The 17,868-nt window shown below is 43.3% G+C and overlaps 2 protein-coding genes across 2 annotated transcripts in view; one reads left to right on the top strand and one right to left on the bottom strand.

The window, feature by feature from the left end:
• The first annotated feature begins 1,665 nt into the window (after nt 1-1,665).
• LOC123770892 (involucrin-like) lies at nt 1,666-4,191 on the top strand. Its single transcript, XM_045763069.2, has one exon. It carries the CDS (start codon nt 1,666-1,668, stop codon nt 4,189-4,191), a length of 2,526 nt encoding a protein of 841 aa, XP_045619025.2.
• A 12,785-nt stretch (nt 4,192-16,976) lies between these two features.
• LOC138353222 (glutamine-rich protein 2-like) overlaps nt 16,977-17,868 on the bottom strand; it is a 38,414-nt gene continuing 37,522 nt past the window's right edge. Inside the window, exon 2 of the mRNA XM_069306106.1 lies at nt 16,977-17,792. Within this exon, the coding sequence (XP_069162207.1) occupies nt 16,977-17,792 (816 nt within the window). The remainder of the gene's footprint in view (nt 17,793-17,868) is intronic.

Here is a 17,868-nt window from a genome sequence, read left to right as displayed (position 1 = left end):
TCCTCCCGTACAATATCACAGGCCGCATATACTGACACTAATCGTTAGTTTCACATATTTTCTTTATGCCATAAGACAATAGCTTACGTTAACAACAACATAACCAACGCAAATCAAGTCATTTAGATTTAGGTTATCACTTCTAGTCCGACGAGTCTCAGGTCACAAACGACGATCGTACGCCCCAGGATCAAGGTAATTATCTGTGTGATCAACCTTATTGCAGCCAGCACAAAGGTCCACACGGAGGATCCCGAAGCGACTGGTGATTCTCAAAGATTAACTTTCCCTCCCTGGAATGGGATGCGAAAGCGCATCCTCGGCACTTACCTGACGCCGAAAGCCCACTGGGACTCCAAACACACCCCCCGTCAGGGACTGATAGCAAAGAGAGATAAATGGTTCATATCTCTTCAGAATCCGGTTCCCGTTGTGTTTCTTCAACCGCTGTATGGCCGCACTTCACTATGCTCACTTGATGTCACTCTCTCTTAGCAAGACACTTGTATGTAATCAACGACACCTCGCATGCCCACACACGTGCCATCAACACCCTTTGGCATGCCCACAATTGGCATCAACACCATCTAGAATGCCCATACTTAGCACCAGCACAACTTGGCATGTCCACATTTGGCATCAACTTGGTGTCAACTACACTTACCGTTTTCTGTGCTACTGTTCCTATTCCTTGATTAGTTTTGAAAAGAAAAACTATGGCTTTGGTGTAAATGCTTTTGTACTCTGTGTCCCTCTGCTGTCACCTGTGTCCCTCTGCTGTCACCTGTGTCCCTCTGCTGTCACCTGTGTCCCTCTGCTGTCACCTGTGTCCCTCTGCTGTCACCTGTGTTCCTCTGCTGTCACCTGTGTCTGTCCCTCTGCTGTCACCTGTGTCCCTCTGCTGTCACCTGTGTCCCTCTGCTGTCACCTGTGTCCCTCTGCTGTCACCTGTGTCCCTCTGCTGTCACCTGTGTCCCTCTGCTGTCACCTGTGTCCCTCTGCTGTCACCTGTGTCCCTCTGCTGTCACCTGTGTTCCTCTGCTGTCACCTGTGTTTCTCTGCTGTCATCTGTCACCCCTGACGAAACGCTCATCGCATTGATGCTAATGATCTCTCTTGCATGACCTGACGTTCGAAGCACTTTCTCTTGTATTCTATGTGTATATATAATGCTTTTGTGTGTGTGTGTGTGGGGGGGGGGCATGAACTTACACAAGTTTTACGCTCTTGTTAATTATTGCTATGTTTTTATTATGATATTTCTTATTTATTTTTAAGCTGCTTCTGTTAAAACTTGTGTGAACGTCTTTGTTAATGTGAGTGAATGTCTTATTAAATCTCACCATTGTAGTATATGCATGATTTTTTTTTAATAATCAAAACATATTATTTAAATATTTTTGAATGGAAACACTTGCCAACCTAATTGAGAAATAGATATATAGCTAGAGATTGATTGATAGAGAGAGAGGGAGAGAGAGAGAGAGAGAGAGAGAGAGAGAGAGTGAGAGAGAGAGATAGAGCTATTTAGTTTGTATTTGTAAATTTATGTAGAACTTATAGTGACAAATTTGTCGTGATTACTTTAACGTAGTTTTCATTATGTATATATTACGACAACAGTGACGAGAGTCAGCAACAGTAGGCCTGGGCGACTGTGAAAGCATGAGAGGGCTCACAGATCAAAGTAACAGTGAATGTAACGGTGCCTCAAAATTATATAAACACAAATATTTGCCTGAGAGGAAGATGGAGGGAAGAGATAGATATAAGCTTTTTATCACTCAGGTGAGGAGTCTGGAGGAGGACGGGAAGCTGCTGGAGGAGCTGCGAGAGTTGCAGCTCCGGCACCAGAGCAAGACCCCGATCCAAGGAGCTTGCAGCGACTCGAACCGGCGCTCTCAGGGAGAGGCATCAGGGCGTCACAAGTGCAAAGCAGCAGAGCGACACGCCCAGCAGCAGTTAAAGCTGGAAGAGCAGCCAGAGCAACAAATTAGGCGCGTATCACGACGCCATAAAGCCGACGAGCAGTCTCTAGAGCAGCAACCAAGGAGCAAGACACATACACCGAAGCACTGGGAGCAGCCACAGCATCACGATCATGAGAGGAAAACATCGCAGCGTCAACGAGCAGAACAGCAGCCAACCCCACAGCAGGAAAACCAACAAAAGTCCTCTCTGAAACCAGTGAAGAAACACCTCTCTCAGACTGGGAAAACTGAGAAGCCGCCATCACATCAACAGCAGAATAATGAAGCGACATCATCAACGAGGCAAGATGGGCACCAGCATCCATCGAATCATCAGAGAGATAACAATCAAGATAAGAGAGAGAGAAGGAGGCCCAGGAAGGAAAAAAAGGATCAAGGTTCACAGACAAGAATGTCAGGCCCACCACGACCAAGGCGACTACTGGTAGCACAGCAACTAAAGAAACAAACAAGGAGTTCTCAAGAGCAACCAAGAACACGGTTTAGACTTTCCGATGACTTGATAACAGATAACAGCAGCTCCGATACCCATACAAATTCTGCTGCCTCACACGGCAAGCAAGTATCGAGGACTGTCCAATCGGGGACAGACAAAGACCAAGGAAGAAACTCGACATCTAGCAGAGAACGAAGCCGAGGACTGAACACATCCCATGAAAATTCTCAACAAGTTCCTGCACTCACCAGAAGAAAATCCTTCATTGATCTAGATGATCTTAACATAGAGAACCACCAGCACAAGCGTTTGGTGAACACAGAAAACGAAAGACCAAACCAGCAACTGGATCCTGGAACTAAGACCAAAGTTCAGTTAATCCAGCACCAAGTACAGGTTCACCACGGTGCCCTCAGAGATGCACCTCAATCTCACCAACAGGAAAATGAAACCCAACGGTCACACCAACAGGAGCGGCACCCCAGTGATCATTCGCATCCTGCACCACATGTCAACCAACATCATGACCATTACGCAGATTTACCACCAGAACAGTTCGCTAACCCACAGGAATATGAGCAATCGATTCCTAAGACCAAAGTTACGAGGCAAGAGGCCGAGGTCCTGAAACTTAACAACTCAGAATCTCAGACACAGTCAGATCAGAATCGTAAATCGGCTCACGACAGGCAGCTACAAGACAGTGAACGCACCGTAGCTTCTCAAGGAGGCGGGCGTCACGTTGCCCCATCAGGTAGAAGCCGATCAGGAGGGCCTCACGCCCACGAAGCTCAGTCTGAAGGTCATTCCGGAAAATCTCTGGAACGTGAAGGAACCATCAAGTCTCAAAGCGGAGAAAGTCTCACAAGACAATCGCAACGCGAATACACGGTTGAATCCCAGAGCGGCATGCGTTCAAGATCTTCGGAGCGTGGACACCCTTCAGCGTCCACTGATCGTCGACAAACAAGATCATCATTAGAACGTGCGCATCCAGGACCATCCTTGGAAGGCGGACGAGATCTTACGGACGAGAAAGAACAGAGGCATCAAGCTGTGAAATACCCGTCTGTAGAACACGTAAACCGTGAACGACCCGCAGAACATGTTCACCACGACCCGCTCCTACAGAGCTTTCGGTCCGTGCCATCATCCCTACATCGCATGCACCACGAACTTCCTGCAAGGTACGTACACCGTGCCCGTGTCGTCGAGTACACTCGACATGAGCCGCCATTGGATCGACTTCGTCAGGATATGAGGGCGGGTCACCAGCCCTACATAGAGGTCGGGCGTGCTGGATCTGCAATCCACCGTGAGCACTCTATATCCTACACAGAACGAGGACACAGACTTTATCCTGTGCGTGACAGGTATACCTCAGGCGCACGAGACCATGGCTATACCTCGGATACCTCTGATCCCGGACGGATAAGATTATACGGTGAGCGTCGATATGATGGAGGGTACGTGGACGCAAGCCATGCCGGATCATACTCTGAGTATACCAGTAGATCACTGGAACCCAGCTACCCGAGATTGTATTCGGATCGCGCACTCTACAGATCGGAAGAGCCTGACCACGCCCGACTCTACTCGGAGCGAAGTCATGCCGGAAAGTACCTTGAACCGTATCCGGATCGTATCCTGAGCGAGAGATGGAGGCACACGAGTGAGTGGGAGGACAGGGAGAAGGGACATTACAAAGAGATGATAACTCCCCTCAACGCTCCTACGCAGCCACTAGACCACAGAGCATTATGACGTATGGTCCATAAGTGGCACTCTGGGTATGGCAGATTCGTTATACTATTCAACGGAAGGTGACGTTTAACCCCTTGTATGTCTTTAGCATTTTGTTACATATTGAGTAACAGGGAAATCTTGATATTTCAGATCATTAGGCCCTGTTTGACCGGTGGAAAAACAGTTCAATATACTGGCAGGACTTTACCCAATTTATTCAATTAGTTGGGTAATTGGGGATAGAATATGACCTTGTGATGCAAGTGGGTGGTCCAGTGAGTCACTGATGGATTCCCAAACTTGTGATGGATAGTGAGTGCTCAAGTGACAGACATTGATGGCATTCCAATAACTGAACATTTGACATTAATTAGTGACAGAATTTCAGTAAGTGTTTGAGCAGTGCAAGTGATTATGCTGACCTTAGCGCTTAAACCATGCAATCAGTGCATAAAGAGAGTGACTGACGATCACTGTAAGGATGCTGTCTCAATGATTGAAAAACCACTTATAAAGACACTACTGGAAAAACGATGCAATATGCTTTGCGAAACGTTTCTAATTCCAGTTGTAAACTGCAAACTTTGTCTCAGAAAAATCTTTCTTCTTCCCTGTGAGAAGAGTCACTCGCCTGATAGATCTTGCGTGTCTATCAGGCTAGATGTTATGACGCCTAATATCAATCCAAACAGCTCACTCTCTTCTGTGTTTGTAATCAAAGATGTGAACTATGAGAGTGTCTGGAGTCTTCAGCTTTGGCTCACTCTCTAACTGGTGCTGTTAAGCTGGCTTTACATCAAAGCTTCCAGCTATAGCAAAACCTGCAGCATCATCAATCCCTGAAGCATCATCAATACCTGCAGCATAAACAACAACCACAGCATCATCAATAACATCCCTCACAGCATCAATAACAACAGCCACAGCATCAATAACAACCCCCACTTCATCACCAACAACACTCACAGCATCAACAACATCCACAGCATCAACACCACCCACAGCATCAACACCACCCACAGCATCACCAAGAACTTCATCATCAACACAGCTACATACCATCAGCAATACACACGATAATGAGCCTAAAAAAAAGATCTATTACCCATACCGTAATCTTCATTGTTATGTAAACTATGTATTTATATTACAAATGAATCAAACGAACAAATGTTAGCATGGTTCTTGCAACTGGAATGCAATAGTCTGCAATGATATTTGTGTGTTGACCCTGTACTGTGTCATCATTCAATAAGATCAGTCAAACTTTGATCTTATTCCATTATATATATCACATTGTATAATACATATATACAGTCCTTGTATAATTTGTAAACACTATGAATAACTCTCCTTAGTTCATTACAAATTTTATTTGGTGTTGGATTTAGGATCTGTCAACCTCTGGAGGGATATTATAGCCTCCTAAAGTAACTTACTAACCAGTTAGCAAGTTTACTCTCATCCTGAACTAATGTAGACTCCGTGCATGTACTCCAAGAACAGGTGTACACCTTTCGGTGTACCTTTGTAGGTAAAAGTAAATATTGATTTGTTTTACAGTATATAATGTATATTAGTGCAATATAGGATTCGAAATTAAAACCTACAGTAACTAAAATACATTTTGTAAATATATTTAACATAATCATCTATTATTTGTATATTTTGTAGTCTCTAATATAGTATATTAAATATAGTATATTAGCATATTAAATTATTTAATTATTAATTATGAAAACTCGTTATAAAGCCAGGTCTCAAATTTAATGCACCTTCTGGCACTGAAGAAACATGTATAATGTATAAGTTAAATATGCAGTTTGTATTTCTTGTTAAAAATAATGTATTTGAATGTAATATAAATTTTATTATGGAAGTAAATTCATATTTCTTTGTCTATTTCTTAAGTCTGAATTTATACACGTGAATTAAATTAAATGTTTAAACTGTTAACGTTTGAATATCCATTTCAAGGTTTATGTGGTATATGTCATCTTTCGAGAAACTCAATGTCTTCAGTCGTAGCAATTCGGGCAATGTTTGCATCGTTGGCCTGTCCACCAGCCAGGAGGCCTGGTTAGAGACCGGGCCGCGGGGATACCGATCCCCGAAACCCACAGCAGTTAAACAAGGTAGGTAGATCCAGTATCATAAAACTGCAATTCGTTAATTCTCATTAATTGTATCAATTCTCGTTGTCAGTGACAGAAGGCCTGAACCAGTGCTGGTCAAGGTATTCCTTGATCTGCAGGATGCAAGCCACAATAGTTTCCTTCCTCCCGAGTACCTATTTTACTGCTAGATGAACAATATAGCCTGCCAGTGCCACTTTTTCTCTGTATTTTTGTGTTTATCAGTCTTTCACAAACTTTTTTTTTACCTACCTCTCCTTCCCCTATGTCACAAATACACTTGTGAAATATATATATTTCTTCACCGAGGCTAATTGGCCACTCCCCCTTCACTGTTGTGGAGAAGGTGCGCTGGATTAGCATGTCTGCCTCACGTAAAGACCTCAATACCATGGTTGACCATGCATTAACTGCATTTTATTATTTAATTCCTTTGACAACCAGAAAACTGCAGTAGGTGAAGTACCTTATGTATTTGTGTGTGTGTGTGTGTTTACTAGTTGTGTTTACTAGTTGTGTTTACTAGTTGTGTTTACTAGTTGTGTTTACTAGTTGTGTTTTTACGGGGGTTGAGCTTTGCTCTTTCGGCCCGCCTCTCAACTGTCAAGCAACTGTTTACTAACTACTATTTTTTTTTCCACACCACACACACACACACCCCAGGAAGCAGCCCGTGACAGCTGACTAACTCCCAGGTACCTATTTACTGCTAGGTAACAGGGGCACTTAGGGTGAAAGAAACTTTGCCCATTTGTTTGTGTGTGTGTGTGTGTGTGATTTACAAGGCTGGAATAACCGCAAAAAGTGGACCGAACGCCTGGATTAATAGCAAACAATATTGGGATCAGCAAAGATCAAACAGGGACCAACATCTCACGATTACAAGGAAGAGAGAGAAAAACTCGCCTTACATCAAACCATATAAATTCGTAACATAAATCACAATGCAATAGCCAAAACAAAACACAGAGTAACACAGTATTACATGACATTTATACACACAATCGTCAGTACACACAACACTTCCTGAGCATTGGGTTTATATACATTACACAATCCAGTTCAAACATTTCATTATGAACATCTAGGTTGCTTGAATGTGTAATACTGTGTAAACATGTGTCAAAGCTGTGGCGATAATTCTTGTTACGTTAAAGTTGCTTTAACGAGAGGGCTTATTGGCTTAATATCATAGTTATATTGTCAATTAAGCTTTAATTATATATTATATAATTTGTCAAGACTACTGTAAGTGCTTCTTGCTAGAGCTGTTAGTGTTATGTAGTGATTCGTTCTTTGTCTGTATCTCTCTCTCTCTCTCTCTCTCTCTCTCTCTCTCTCTCTCTCTCTCTCTCTCTCTCTCTCTCTCTCTCTCTCTCTCTCTCTCTCTCTCTCTCTCTCTCTTTCTCTCTCTTTCGCGTCAAGAACCCGAGTTCTTACGAATTCCTTTTCAAGGTGACGGTCACGCTATGCATGCATGTTGATGATGTCTTATACAATTCATGATTTTCAGCAGCCAAACCAGGCAGTTGTTGAAACCTTCTCCTGATATATATGGGAGAAAATGCCAGGCTGAGAAGTGTTTTATGAGCAAGGTGTTGATGGCGGGTCTGGTGGTCAATGGTGAACACTTCGCGAGAGGTACCAGTACCTACCGCGAGAGGTACCAGTACCTACCGCGAGAGGCACCAGTACCTACCGCGAGAGGCACCAGTACCTACCGCGAGAGGCACCAGTACCTACCGCGAGAGGTACCAGTACCTACCGCGAGAGGTACCAGTAAGTTCCAGTTTTTTTCTATAAATATAATCTCGCGAGGGTTGCTCTTCGGAGATAGACAGACTCTAGTGATAGATTGGCATGTTCTAATGCCACTGGATACGCACTTTGCGACAGGATACACGGGATACGACAGGATACATACACTACTACAGGATACACATAATACTGCAAAATACATACTAGATGGCTCTAGGTAGACAAGACGGCGAACTACTGCAGCATGTGCTCGAGTCGTTTGTCAAGAGCTGACAAATTTTACTCCTAGTACTTCAATATATATATATATATATATATATATATATATATATATATATATATATATATATATATATATATATATATATATATATATATAAGGCACAACTCTCCTAAACACGAGAGTGAAGTATACAACTTTAGAACACTTTCCCACCAGGAGACTCGAACCCTAGCCAGCACAGAAGCCTTCCAGCAACTGGCATAACAGGTACGCCTTAACCCGCTCCACCACCTGCTCAGACCATCTCTTTTAAGGGTCTGAGCAGGTGGTGGAGCGGGTTAAGGCGTACCTGTTATGCCAGTTGCTGGAAGGCTTCTGTGCTGGCTAGGGTTCGAGTCTCCTGGTGGGAAAGTGTTCTAAAGTTGTATATATATATATATATATATATATATATATATATATATATATATATATATATATATATATATATATATATATATATCCCTGTATACCACAGCAAACACACAGACACACACACACAGCCGTGACGTTAGTTCTACATTGTTGCAACATTGGTAGAACATTGTGATGTTTCAACGGTGCATTCTAGCATTGCTACTTCGCTGCAGTTATGCTGTGTGCCGGAGTTAGACGCTGATCTATAATCATCTACACATTTTTCTAGTGTCAGGGCAAATGGGAGTATTGCGTGGTCAAACTGTCACGGTCTTAGAAGCACGACTTAAGAAAATAGGAATCAGTGCAATATGTTTACAGCTGGTAATTGTCTAGGATAAAATAAGGCAATTTTCAAGAGTCAAATGGTAGGTCATCTTCATCTTGTTGTCAGACAATCAGGGGCCGCTCGTTGCCAGGGGCACGGCCCTCCTGAGTGCTTGATCACCCCTGAACGTTAGCTGGCAAGATCTGGACTCTCCTAAACGTTTTCTGGCCAGATCTGGACTCTCCTAAACGTTTGCTGGCAATATCTGGACTCTCCTAAACGTTTGCTAGCAAGATCTGGACTCTCCTAAACGTTTGCTGGCAAGATCTGGACTCTCCTAAACGTTTACTGGCAAGATCTAGACTCTCCTAAACGTTTGCCGACAAGATCTAGACACTGCTGAACGTTCGCTCACAAAATATGGACTATCCTGAACGTTTTGGTGGGAGTACGTCGACTCCTTTGAACGTTTGATCGCCAGTCCATGACTCATAATTTAGATCGTTGACTAAAATAGAAATTCTGCCACTTGTACTGTGTAATGGGAACGTTTTAGTGCGCCCAGTGGAGCTGAGGTAACGATCCAGGGGTTGAGTGTGCGTGTGTGTGTGTGTGTGTGTGTGTGTGTGTGCGTGTGTGTGTGTGTGTGTGTGTGTGTGTGTGTGTGTGTGTGTGTGTGTGTGTGTGTGTGTCGGGGAGGAGGAGTGTTATGAACTTTTGGGTAATCATTTACAGGTAACAAAAAAGAAAGAAATAATAATATATCTTTTTCCGAAAGAGATCAAGAAGAATAAATAGAAAGGAATAAAAGAGAGAGCGAGAGAGAGAGAGAGAGCGAGAGAGAGAGAGAGAGAGAGAGAGAGAGAGAGAGAGAGAGAGAGAGAGAGAGAGAGAGAGAGAGAGAGAGAGAGAGAGAGAGAGAGAGAGAGAGAGAGAGAGATTCTAACAAACAGGCAGGCAAAGAATGCCCCATAATGTCTGTCTGTTCCTTGTATTAAACAATATATGAACAGACAAATAGGAGCCAACGACCATTGCTGTGTCATGACTGCTGTCTTGCCTGTGAGTGGAGAGAAGGAGGCAGCACCGCCCCCTTCCCCCACCTCATCGAGGAGTCCCTGAGGTGAGGGGGGGGGGGCGCTGAGTAATGAGGGGTGAGGTTAGAGTGTGGCACTGTGCTGCCTGTAAGGTGGGGTCGAGCACTGAGGGCTTACCGTGGGGGGCTGAGTAATGACTGGGTGGGTGAGGGGCCCTTGTGCACCTGGTTATAGGGTCGTACCGTGCTCCACCTCAGCTTGGGGGCCCCTGGTTCGTGATTATTTAGCAAATATAATTGAGTGAAGTTGTGTGTGTCTGGAGGAGGTTATGTGACGTCAACTCTGTCTATATTCTATAATGCTCTGTATACTTTAATATACAATACCTTATATCCTATATATACTTTACTATACAATACCTCATATCCTCTATATACATTATTATACAATACCTTATATCCTATATATGCTTTACTATACAATACCTTATATCCTCAATATACTTTACTATACAATACCTTATATCCTCTATATACTTTATTATACAATACCTTATATCCTCTATATACTTTACAATACAATTCCTTATATCCTCTATATACTTTACTATACAATACCTTATATCCTCTATATACTTTACTATACAATACCTTATATCCTCTATATACTTTACTATACAATACCTTATATCTTCTATATACTTTACTATACAATACCTCATATCCTCTATATACTTTATAATACCTTATATCCTGCGTAGTACGACCCCAGTAGGTACGACCTTCCTCCAACAGTAGCAGTGGTGAATATTGAAATGGTGTTGAGCATGGTGACGGTGGCTGTGGTGATGAACATAGTGATGGTGGTGAGTGTGGTGATGGTGGAGAATATCGTATGATGGTGAACATGGGGATGGTGAGTATGGTAACGGTAGAATAGTGATGGTGAGTGAGTATGGTGACGGTGGTGTGTCACACACTCAACACTGTGGTGTTGTGGTATGGTGATGCCAGTTGTGGTGTTGACAGATGTAGCGGAGAACCGCGTGCTTAGGTACACTAAGACAGCCCACACAGGTCTCTTGATCAAGGCGTTAAGCCTTGAAACCTGAATTTCTGCCAGCTTAATAAGTTGTAGCAATGACTTGGTGAGGGACGGGATGTGTGTGTGTGTGTGTGTGTGAGTTGGAGTGTGTGAGTGCTGGAATGTAATTACTTAAGTGTAATTACTTAAGTGTAATTACAGGGTGAGAGTTACGCTGGTGGTGTCCCGTCTTCCCAGCACTCTTTGTCAAACAGCGCTTTGAAATTACCGACGGTTTTGGCCTCCACCACCTTCTCACTCAACTTGTTCTAACCGTCTGAATATTTGTGTGTGTGTTGGAGTGTCTGAATGTTGGAGTGTGTGTGAGTGTGTGTACTGTGTGAGTGCTTGTGTTGGAGTGTGTGTGTGTATGTGTGTTGGAGTGTGTGTGTGTGTGTGTGTTGGAGTGTATGTGAGTGTGTGTACTGGTGTGAGTGCTTGTGTTGGAGTGTGTGTGTGTGTGTGTGTTGGAGTGTATGTGAGTGTGTGTACGGGTGTGAGTGTTTGTGTTGGAGTGTATGTGAGTGTGTGTACTGGTGTGAGTGTTTGTGTTGGAGTGTGTGTGTGTTAGAGAGAGTGTGTATGTTGGAGTGTGAGAGTGTGTATTGGTGTGTGTGTGTGTGTTGGAGTGTGTGTGTGTGTGTGTGTGTGTGTGTGTGTGTGTGTGTATGTGTGTGTGTGTGTGTGTGTGTGTGTGTGTGTGTGTGTGTGTGTGTATGTGTGTGTGTGTGTGTGTGTGTGTGTGTGTGTGTGTGTGTGTGTGTGTGTGTGTGTGTGTGTGTGTGTGTGTATGTGTGTGTGTGTGTTGGAGTGCGACTATAAGGAACACCAATAACAAACATCAAAACAACAAATCATATTATTAACTTACTTGATAAAACACAAAACCTGTATTCGTCATACCCAGAAATCATAGTTTTTTTTTATAAATATATTCATCGTTAGAATAATTAACAATTACCATCGACGCATTTCTCTTAAGAGCCTCGTGCTATACGCTCTCATAATTCACTGAGAGTTTTCGTAATATCATTCCTTTAAAGTTTCGTTACGCAACACAGACTCACATATACACAAACTAGCTTGCCTAAACATTATTAACACATAACGCATTGTTTACCTGTGTGCAACACGCAGAAGCCATTTCGGCATTATGCACGATACACATTTGCGTAAAACAAAGATGCGAATCTTATTTATATACGCCAAGCGCCTACTTACGACATTCACAGTGGATAATTGCACCACAGCTTACGCTCTGGGGCACTATACGCTCGCTGGTGACCGCTCAAGCGCACGCTATGCGTCTAAATATAACACTTGTTCTCCGTATCGTAATTCGCACCTGAAAGTTCAAGGTTCCTAATCTACAACCTGTCCTCTCACTTAATACTTCGGAAATTTAACGGGACCTGGGGCCAGATTCAGGAAGCAGTTACGCAAGCACTTACGAACCTGAACCCATTTTCTCAATATTTGGCGGCTTTGTTTCCAATTATTTAACAGTTAATGAGTTTCGAAGCACCAGGAGGCTGTTTATAACGATAACAACAGTTGATTGGCAAGTTTTCATGCATGTAAACTGTTTAATAAATGTAACCAAAGCCGTCAAAGATTGAGGAAAGATGTACACGTTCGTAAGTACTTGCGTAACTGCTTCGTGAATCTGGCCCCTGACCAATATTACGCACCGTAATACTGACGGTGCGTAATATTACGCACCGTAATATTACGCACCGATGTCTATGCATCGGCCCCAATAGAGTAGTTGGGAGGTTTGGATTCGTACGTTTCTTAGGCAAAACAATTGTAATTTTTGCGGAGTGGCAAGTCGTGGGGGGGAAAAAACATCAGAAATCAGGGAAATCAGTGATATCTGGCACAGCCCGACCCACACGACACCTGCTACACCTCCTCCACTCACCATCCCCCCCTCACCTTCCTTTGGAGGGTTTGACGTCACACCTACGTCATAACGACGTCACTCCAGTAAACACCTAGACCGGAATTACGTCAGGGGTTCAAGGTTACGGCTATTAACGCTTCTTGGCCGGTATTTATAGCCTCATGTGCATTATAACTTATAATTACAATGATGCAACTATTCAGTGCCAGAAACTGCGAGTTTACAGAAGTTATCAGGAGCCAAATACGTCACTGTAGTTGCAAAAGCAATTTCTGAAATGTCACTGATTAAAAACATTTACCAAATATGTTGATAATATGTAATAGTATGTAAACATCAAGACAATTTCTTGCACAGTGATCACTGCAACATGTTGATATCTTATGTGTTCTGGGAATCAAACCTTGAGAGGCTGAAGTGACATCAACAAGGAAGATTAAGTCTCATGTATAAAACTTTCAGCACAGTAGTCTTCGTTCTCGGCTTACAACCGAGGGGACAAAGGTTCAATCCACCCGGCTGGGATTATAAATGGTTTGGTAATGTTTCCTTTCATCTGATGCAGCTGTTCAGCTAAGAGAAAAATAGGTTAAGTTACCTCTCTCTATTTCTTAGCAAACTGAACAAAATATTTTAATTCTGCTGTTCATATCTCTGATGCATACCAGCTCTTCAGATGGCGGACGGGAACCCCTGAATGCAGTGTGCATTTCCTCTCTGAACAGCTACCAACTCTCCTCTCTGGAAAAGGAGTTGGTAGCTATGTTATATTGCTTAGGTTCTATCTTTCCCTAATGAGGGATAACCTTAGAAACAATCGTGCTAGAATCAGTGATCTAATCTTTCCACCACCACTACTCTAAGATTCTTGATCTTCACCATACGTGACATGAATACAGTCTCAGCCTCTCTCTCACTATTTTAATATTCACCATACCGAGCACCATCAAAGATGATCTATCTACTTACAATAGGGAGTTTATGGAGAAATAGTTTGGTTTGTGGTTGTGACGTGGGAGGTCCTTGCTAATGCTGTCACTCACAATCCAAAAAAAAACGGATCAATTTGCAAGTCTCCTTGACTGGCACATGTAAGGTAAAGTCTCAAGGTTTTGAGGTTATTTACACACACCCACCCACACACACACACACACACACACACACACACACACACACACACACACACACACACACACACACACACTTACACGTACACACCGTTATCCTCATACATTTCAACATACATATATGTACGTACTTTAGTCTGCGCACTCACACAAGCGCCCACATACATACATATTCCCAGGTCAACACTCACACGCTCAAGTTATCATGCAGACACACCCACACACCCACACACAATCGTTAACGTACTCGCTCTCATCCACACACAAGCCTACGTAATCGCACACGCACTCAACTGCACACACACGCGACTAAATAATCTCACACCCGTCCTTACCCCCCCCCCCCACTCACACCCTCCAAACAAACTCACACTTCAAAATAAACAACAAAAAAACACACAAAACACACACTCATACACGAACTTGGAGCAAAGCCCCACAATGCCTTCCTGACAAAATTAGTTGAACTCTAAACATTATATCTAATTTCCAACTCATAAATAAAATAGTACATGATCCAATAAACCCAAAAATACACCCTTGAGATCTGGAAAAAATTTAAATATATTTCTGGATAATAAATACCATCTTAAATACAAGGATAAACCTTTAAGAAGCATCTCAGTCCATATATATATATATAAGAAGTATCATATTGTGAACATTTATCGAGGTTAGAAATGTCAAGGAAGTAAACTGCAGAGAAAAGGGTTCGAGCAGCAAGGCCAGAAAGGCGAACAAGAACATTAAGTTGTTAAGAATGAAGACGAGTGCAGCTGGTTGATATACCTTGACCTTGAGGTGCTTCCGGGGCTTAGCGTCCCCGCGGCCCGGTCGTCGACCAGGCCTCCTGGTTGCTGGACTGATCAACCAGGCTGTTAGACGCGGCTGCTCGCATGTATAAGGTGGTTGCAACCGGGTGTTGCAAAGCCGGTTATAAAATGTATTGCAACTGTTGCATTTGTACAAGTGAGGCTCAAAATGGGTCGTCGTCTACTGGAGATTATAAATCAAACAGAAATAAAACCACACACACACACACACATATATATGACAGTGTCAGACCACGGAGGAAAATTTAAACGGGAATTTCCTTAAGTACTTTCGTATATTAATACATCTTCAGAAGGAGTTCTGAAGATGTATTAATATACGAAAGTACTTAAGGAAATTCCTGTTTCAATTTTCCTCCGTGGTCTGACACTGTCATATTTTTAATCACGTATTTATTTTCGTGATATACACACACACACATATATATATAATTTTAATATTCTTATACATAAAAATTCTATGTATAGTTAGGCGTAGGTGAGGTTAGGTGTTCAGGTTCTGTTGGCGATTATTTGTATTAGAAGTAAGTGGGTGAAGCATTTATAGAATTGGGGTTCGAACAGAGGACGTCTGGGAAGCACTTGTTCCGGAAGTGTTCGGACGTCATCAGTTGTGAGTCGTGTGTAAACCGCTTTTCATTTATAAACAGGGGGTTTGGTGGCTGGATTAACGAGCTTGGATCTTTGTATGCGAGGACGGACTGAATTATTAGGTATTTGCAGTCAGCCCGTCTTTTAATCAAAGACTCAAAGTCCATTCCATCCACCCGCCAAACCCCCTGTTTACGAATGAAAAACAGTTTACACACGACTCACAACTGATGGCGCTCTTGATGCTTAAATATGTACAATATAGTAATATAAAACAATATTAATTTATAATTGACAAAAGTTATGTTTTCTATGAACAGCATGTTAAAATTGATGAATGTGTCTTTGGGGTCGACCGCTGGATGTAATGGACTTGAGTCGAGGACGGGTTGGTATATGTAGTAGGTGGTTGAAGCATTTACAGAGGTGCTATTCGAACACAGGTCGAGAGCGAAGTATTGTTCAAGAAATGTTCAAGTATAATCCGTTGCCAGTCCTGTGAACGGTGCTTTTCCAGCGCAAACGAGGGATTTGACAGCTGGTTTAACGAATACTTAACATTTTGTCAAGTATTGCAGTGTTTATGACCGAAGAACACTATACACATTACTCGGAACTGAATAATTTCGAGACTTTCTCGAACAGTGCCTCGCTATCTCACTGTGTTCGAATCTCACGTCTTTAACCGCTTCACACACATAATACATAAATAAATAATTATCAACAGAAGGGAACAACTAATCTAACCAATCCTAGACCTAATTATACACCAAATTATAATATACAATAAAAATATTGTACATTTGAAAACAATATTATTTTCGGGAACGCAATTAAAATGAACTAATGCGTCTCTGGGTTCGAACGCAACTTGAACCAGTGTTGGTTGCTAAAAAAAAGTGTTCTTCGGTTGAAGATTTCAAGAAATAGCTTAGAATGTAGATACTAATTTTGATACACAGGTGTGTATGTGTGTTTATGCACCTAAATACACACACCTATATGTGGTTTCAAGTTGAGCGTCAGCTCATAAGCCCCTTACCTTTCGATCTTTTGTTTTATACTGAATACAGTGACCCCTATTTCCTTGTTTTACTGATCATATATACATTTAAATGCGCGTAATGCTTATAAATTATGCATCGCGTGTATTTTTGTTTGTGTATATTTATACAAGTGTGTATGTGTATGCGGGAGCGAGACAATTCTTGGGGCTGTTAATATTAATGCTAATTATTATCACATAATCACCTGTTGTGATTAAGTAAGTCACAACAGGTGTGTACCTGAGACGAGATACGAGGTAGTGGCTAAGCAACAATGTCAGAACACCGCAATTATGAACCCTTACAACCCAATATACCATCTTGTATTTAAATCAGGAATTCAAATACCAAATAAGAATCCACAGACTGTGACCATCGCCGCCAGAGGGCCACAGGTGACATGAGCCACAACTGGGGTCACTCGTCTATTGGGCTCAAGGCCGCCAGTGTTGTACAGCTGTGATTTATACCTCGCGGTGTTTAGCAGCACGCCACGCTGCGTCGCGCTGCCAACCTGTTGCAGGGCACGTGACAGCACGTCACCCTGTTGCAGGGCACGTGACAGCACGTAACCCTGCCCGTCACCCTGTTGTAGGGCACGTTGCGGCACGCTACCCTGTTGCAGGGCACGTTGCGGCACGCTACCCTGTTGCAGGGCACGTTGTAGCAAGTCACCCTGTTGTAGGGCACTTGGCAGCACGTCACCCTGTTGCAGGGCACGTTGTAGCACGTCACCCTGTTGTAGGGCACGTGGCAGCACGTCACCCTGTTGCAGGGCACGTTGCGGCACGTCACCCTGTTGTAGGGCACGTTGTAGCACGTCTCCCTGTTGCAGGGCACGTTGCAGCACGTCACCCTGTTGTAGGGCACGTTGCAGCACGTCACCCTGTTGGAGGGCACGTTGTAGCACGTCACCCTGTTGCAGGGCACGTTGCGGCACGTCACCCTGTTGCAGGTCACGTTGCAGCACGTCACCCTGTTGCAGGGCACGTTGCGGCACGTCACCCTGTTGGAGGGCACGTTGCAGCACGTCACCCTGTTGGAGGGCACCCAGCAGCACGTCACCCTGTTGGAGGGCACCCAGCAGCACGCCTCCCAGCAGCACGCCACCCAGCAGCACGCCACCCAGCAGCACGCCACCCTCCAGTACGGCACGCTGCAGCAGAGATAATTCAGCAAGCAGAGGTAAGCTTAGTGATTAGTGACTCGTCCGGCGCCGCTTATGTTGGTAA

Source organism: Procambarus clarkii, chromosome 56 (assembly GCF_040958095.1).
Source record: "Procambarus clarkii isolate CNS0578487 chromosome 56, FALCON_Pclarkii_2.0, whole genome shotgun sequence".
Classification (NCBI taxonomy): Eukaryota; Metazoa; Arthropoda; class Malacostraca; order Decapoda; family Cambaridae; genus Procambarus; species Procambarus clarkii.
This window is presented reverse-complemented; position numbering and strand designations above follow the sequence as displayed.

What these genes read in the sequence shown, in the direction of transcription:
- LOC123770892 (XM_045763069.2), top strand. Translation starts at nt 1,666, where the DNA reads ATGAGAGGGCTCACAGATCAAAGTAACAGTGAATGTAACGGTGCCTCA.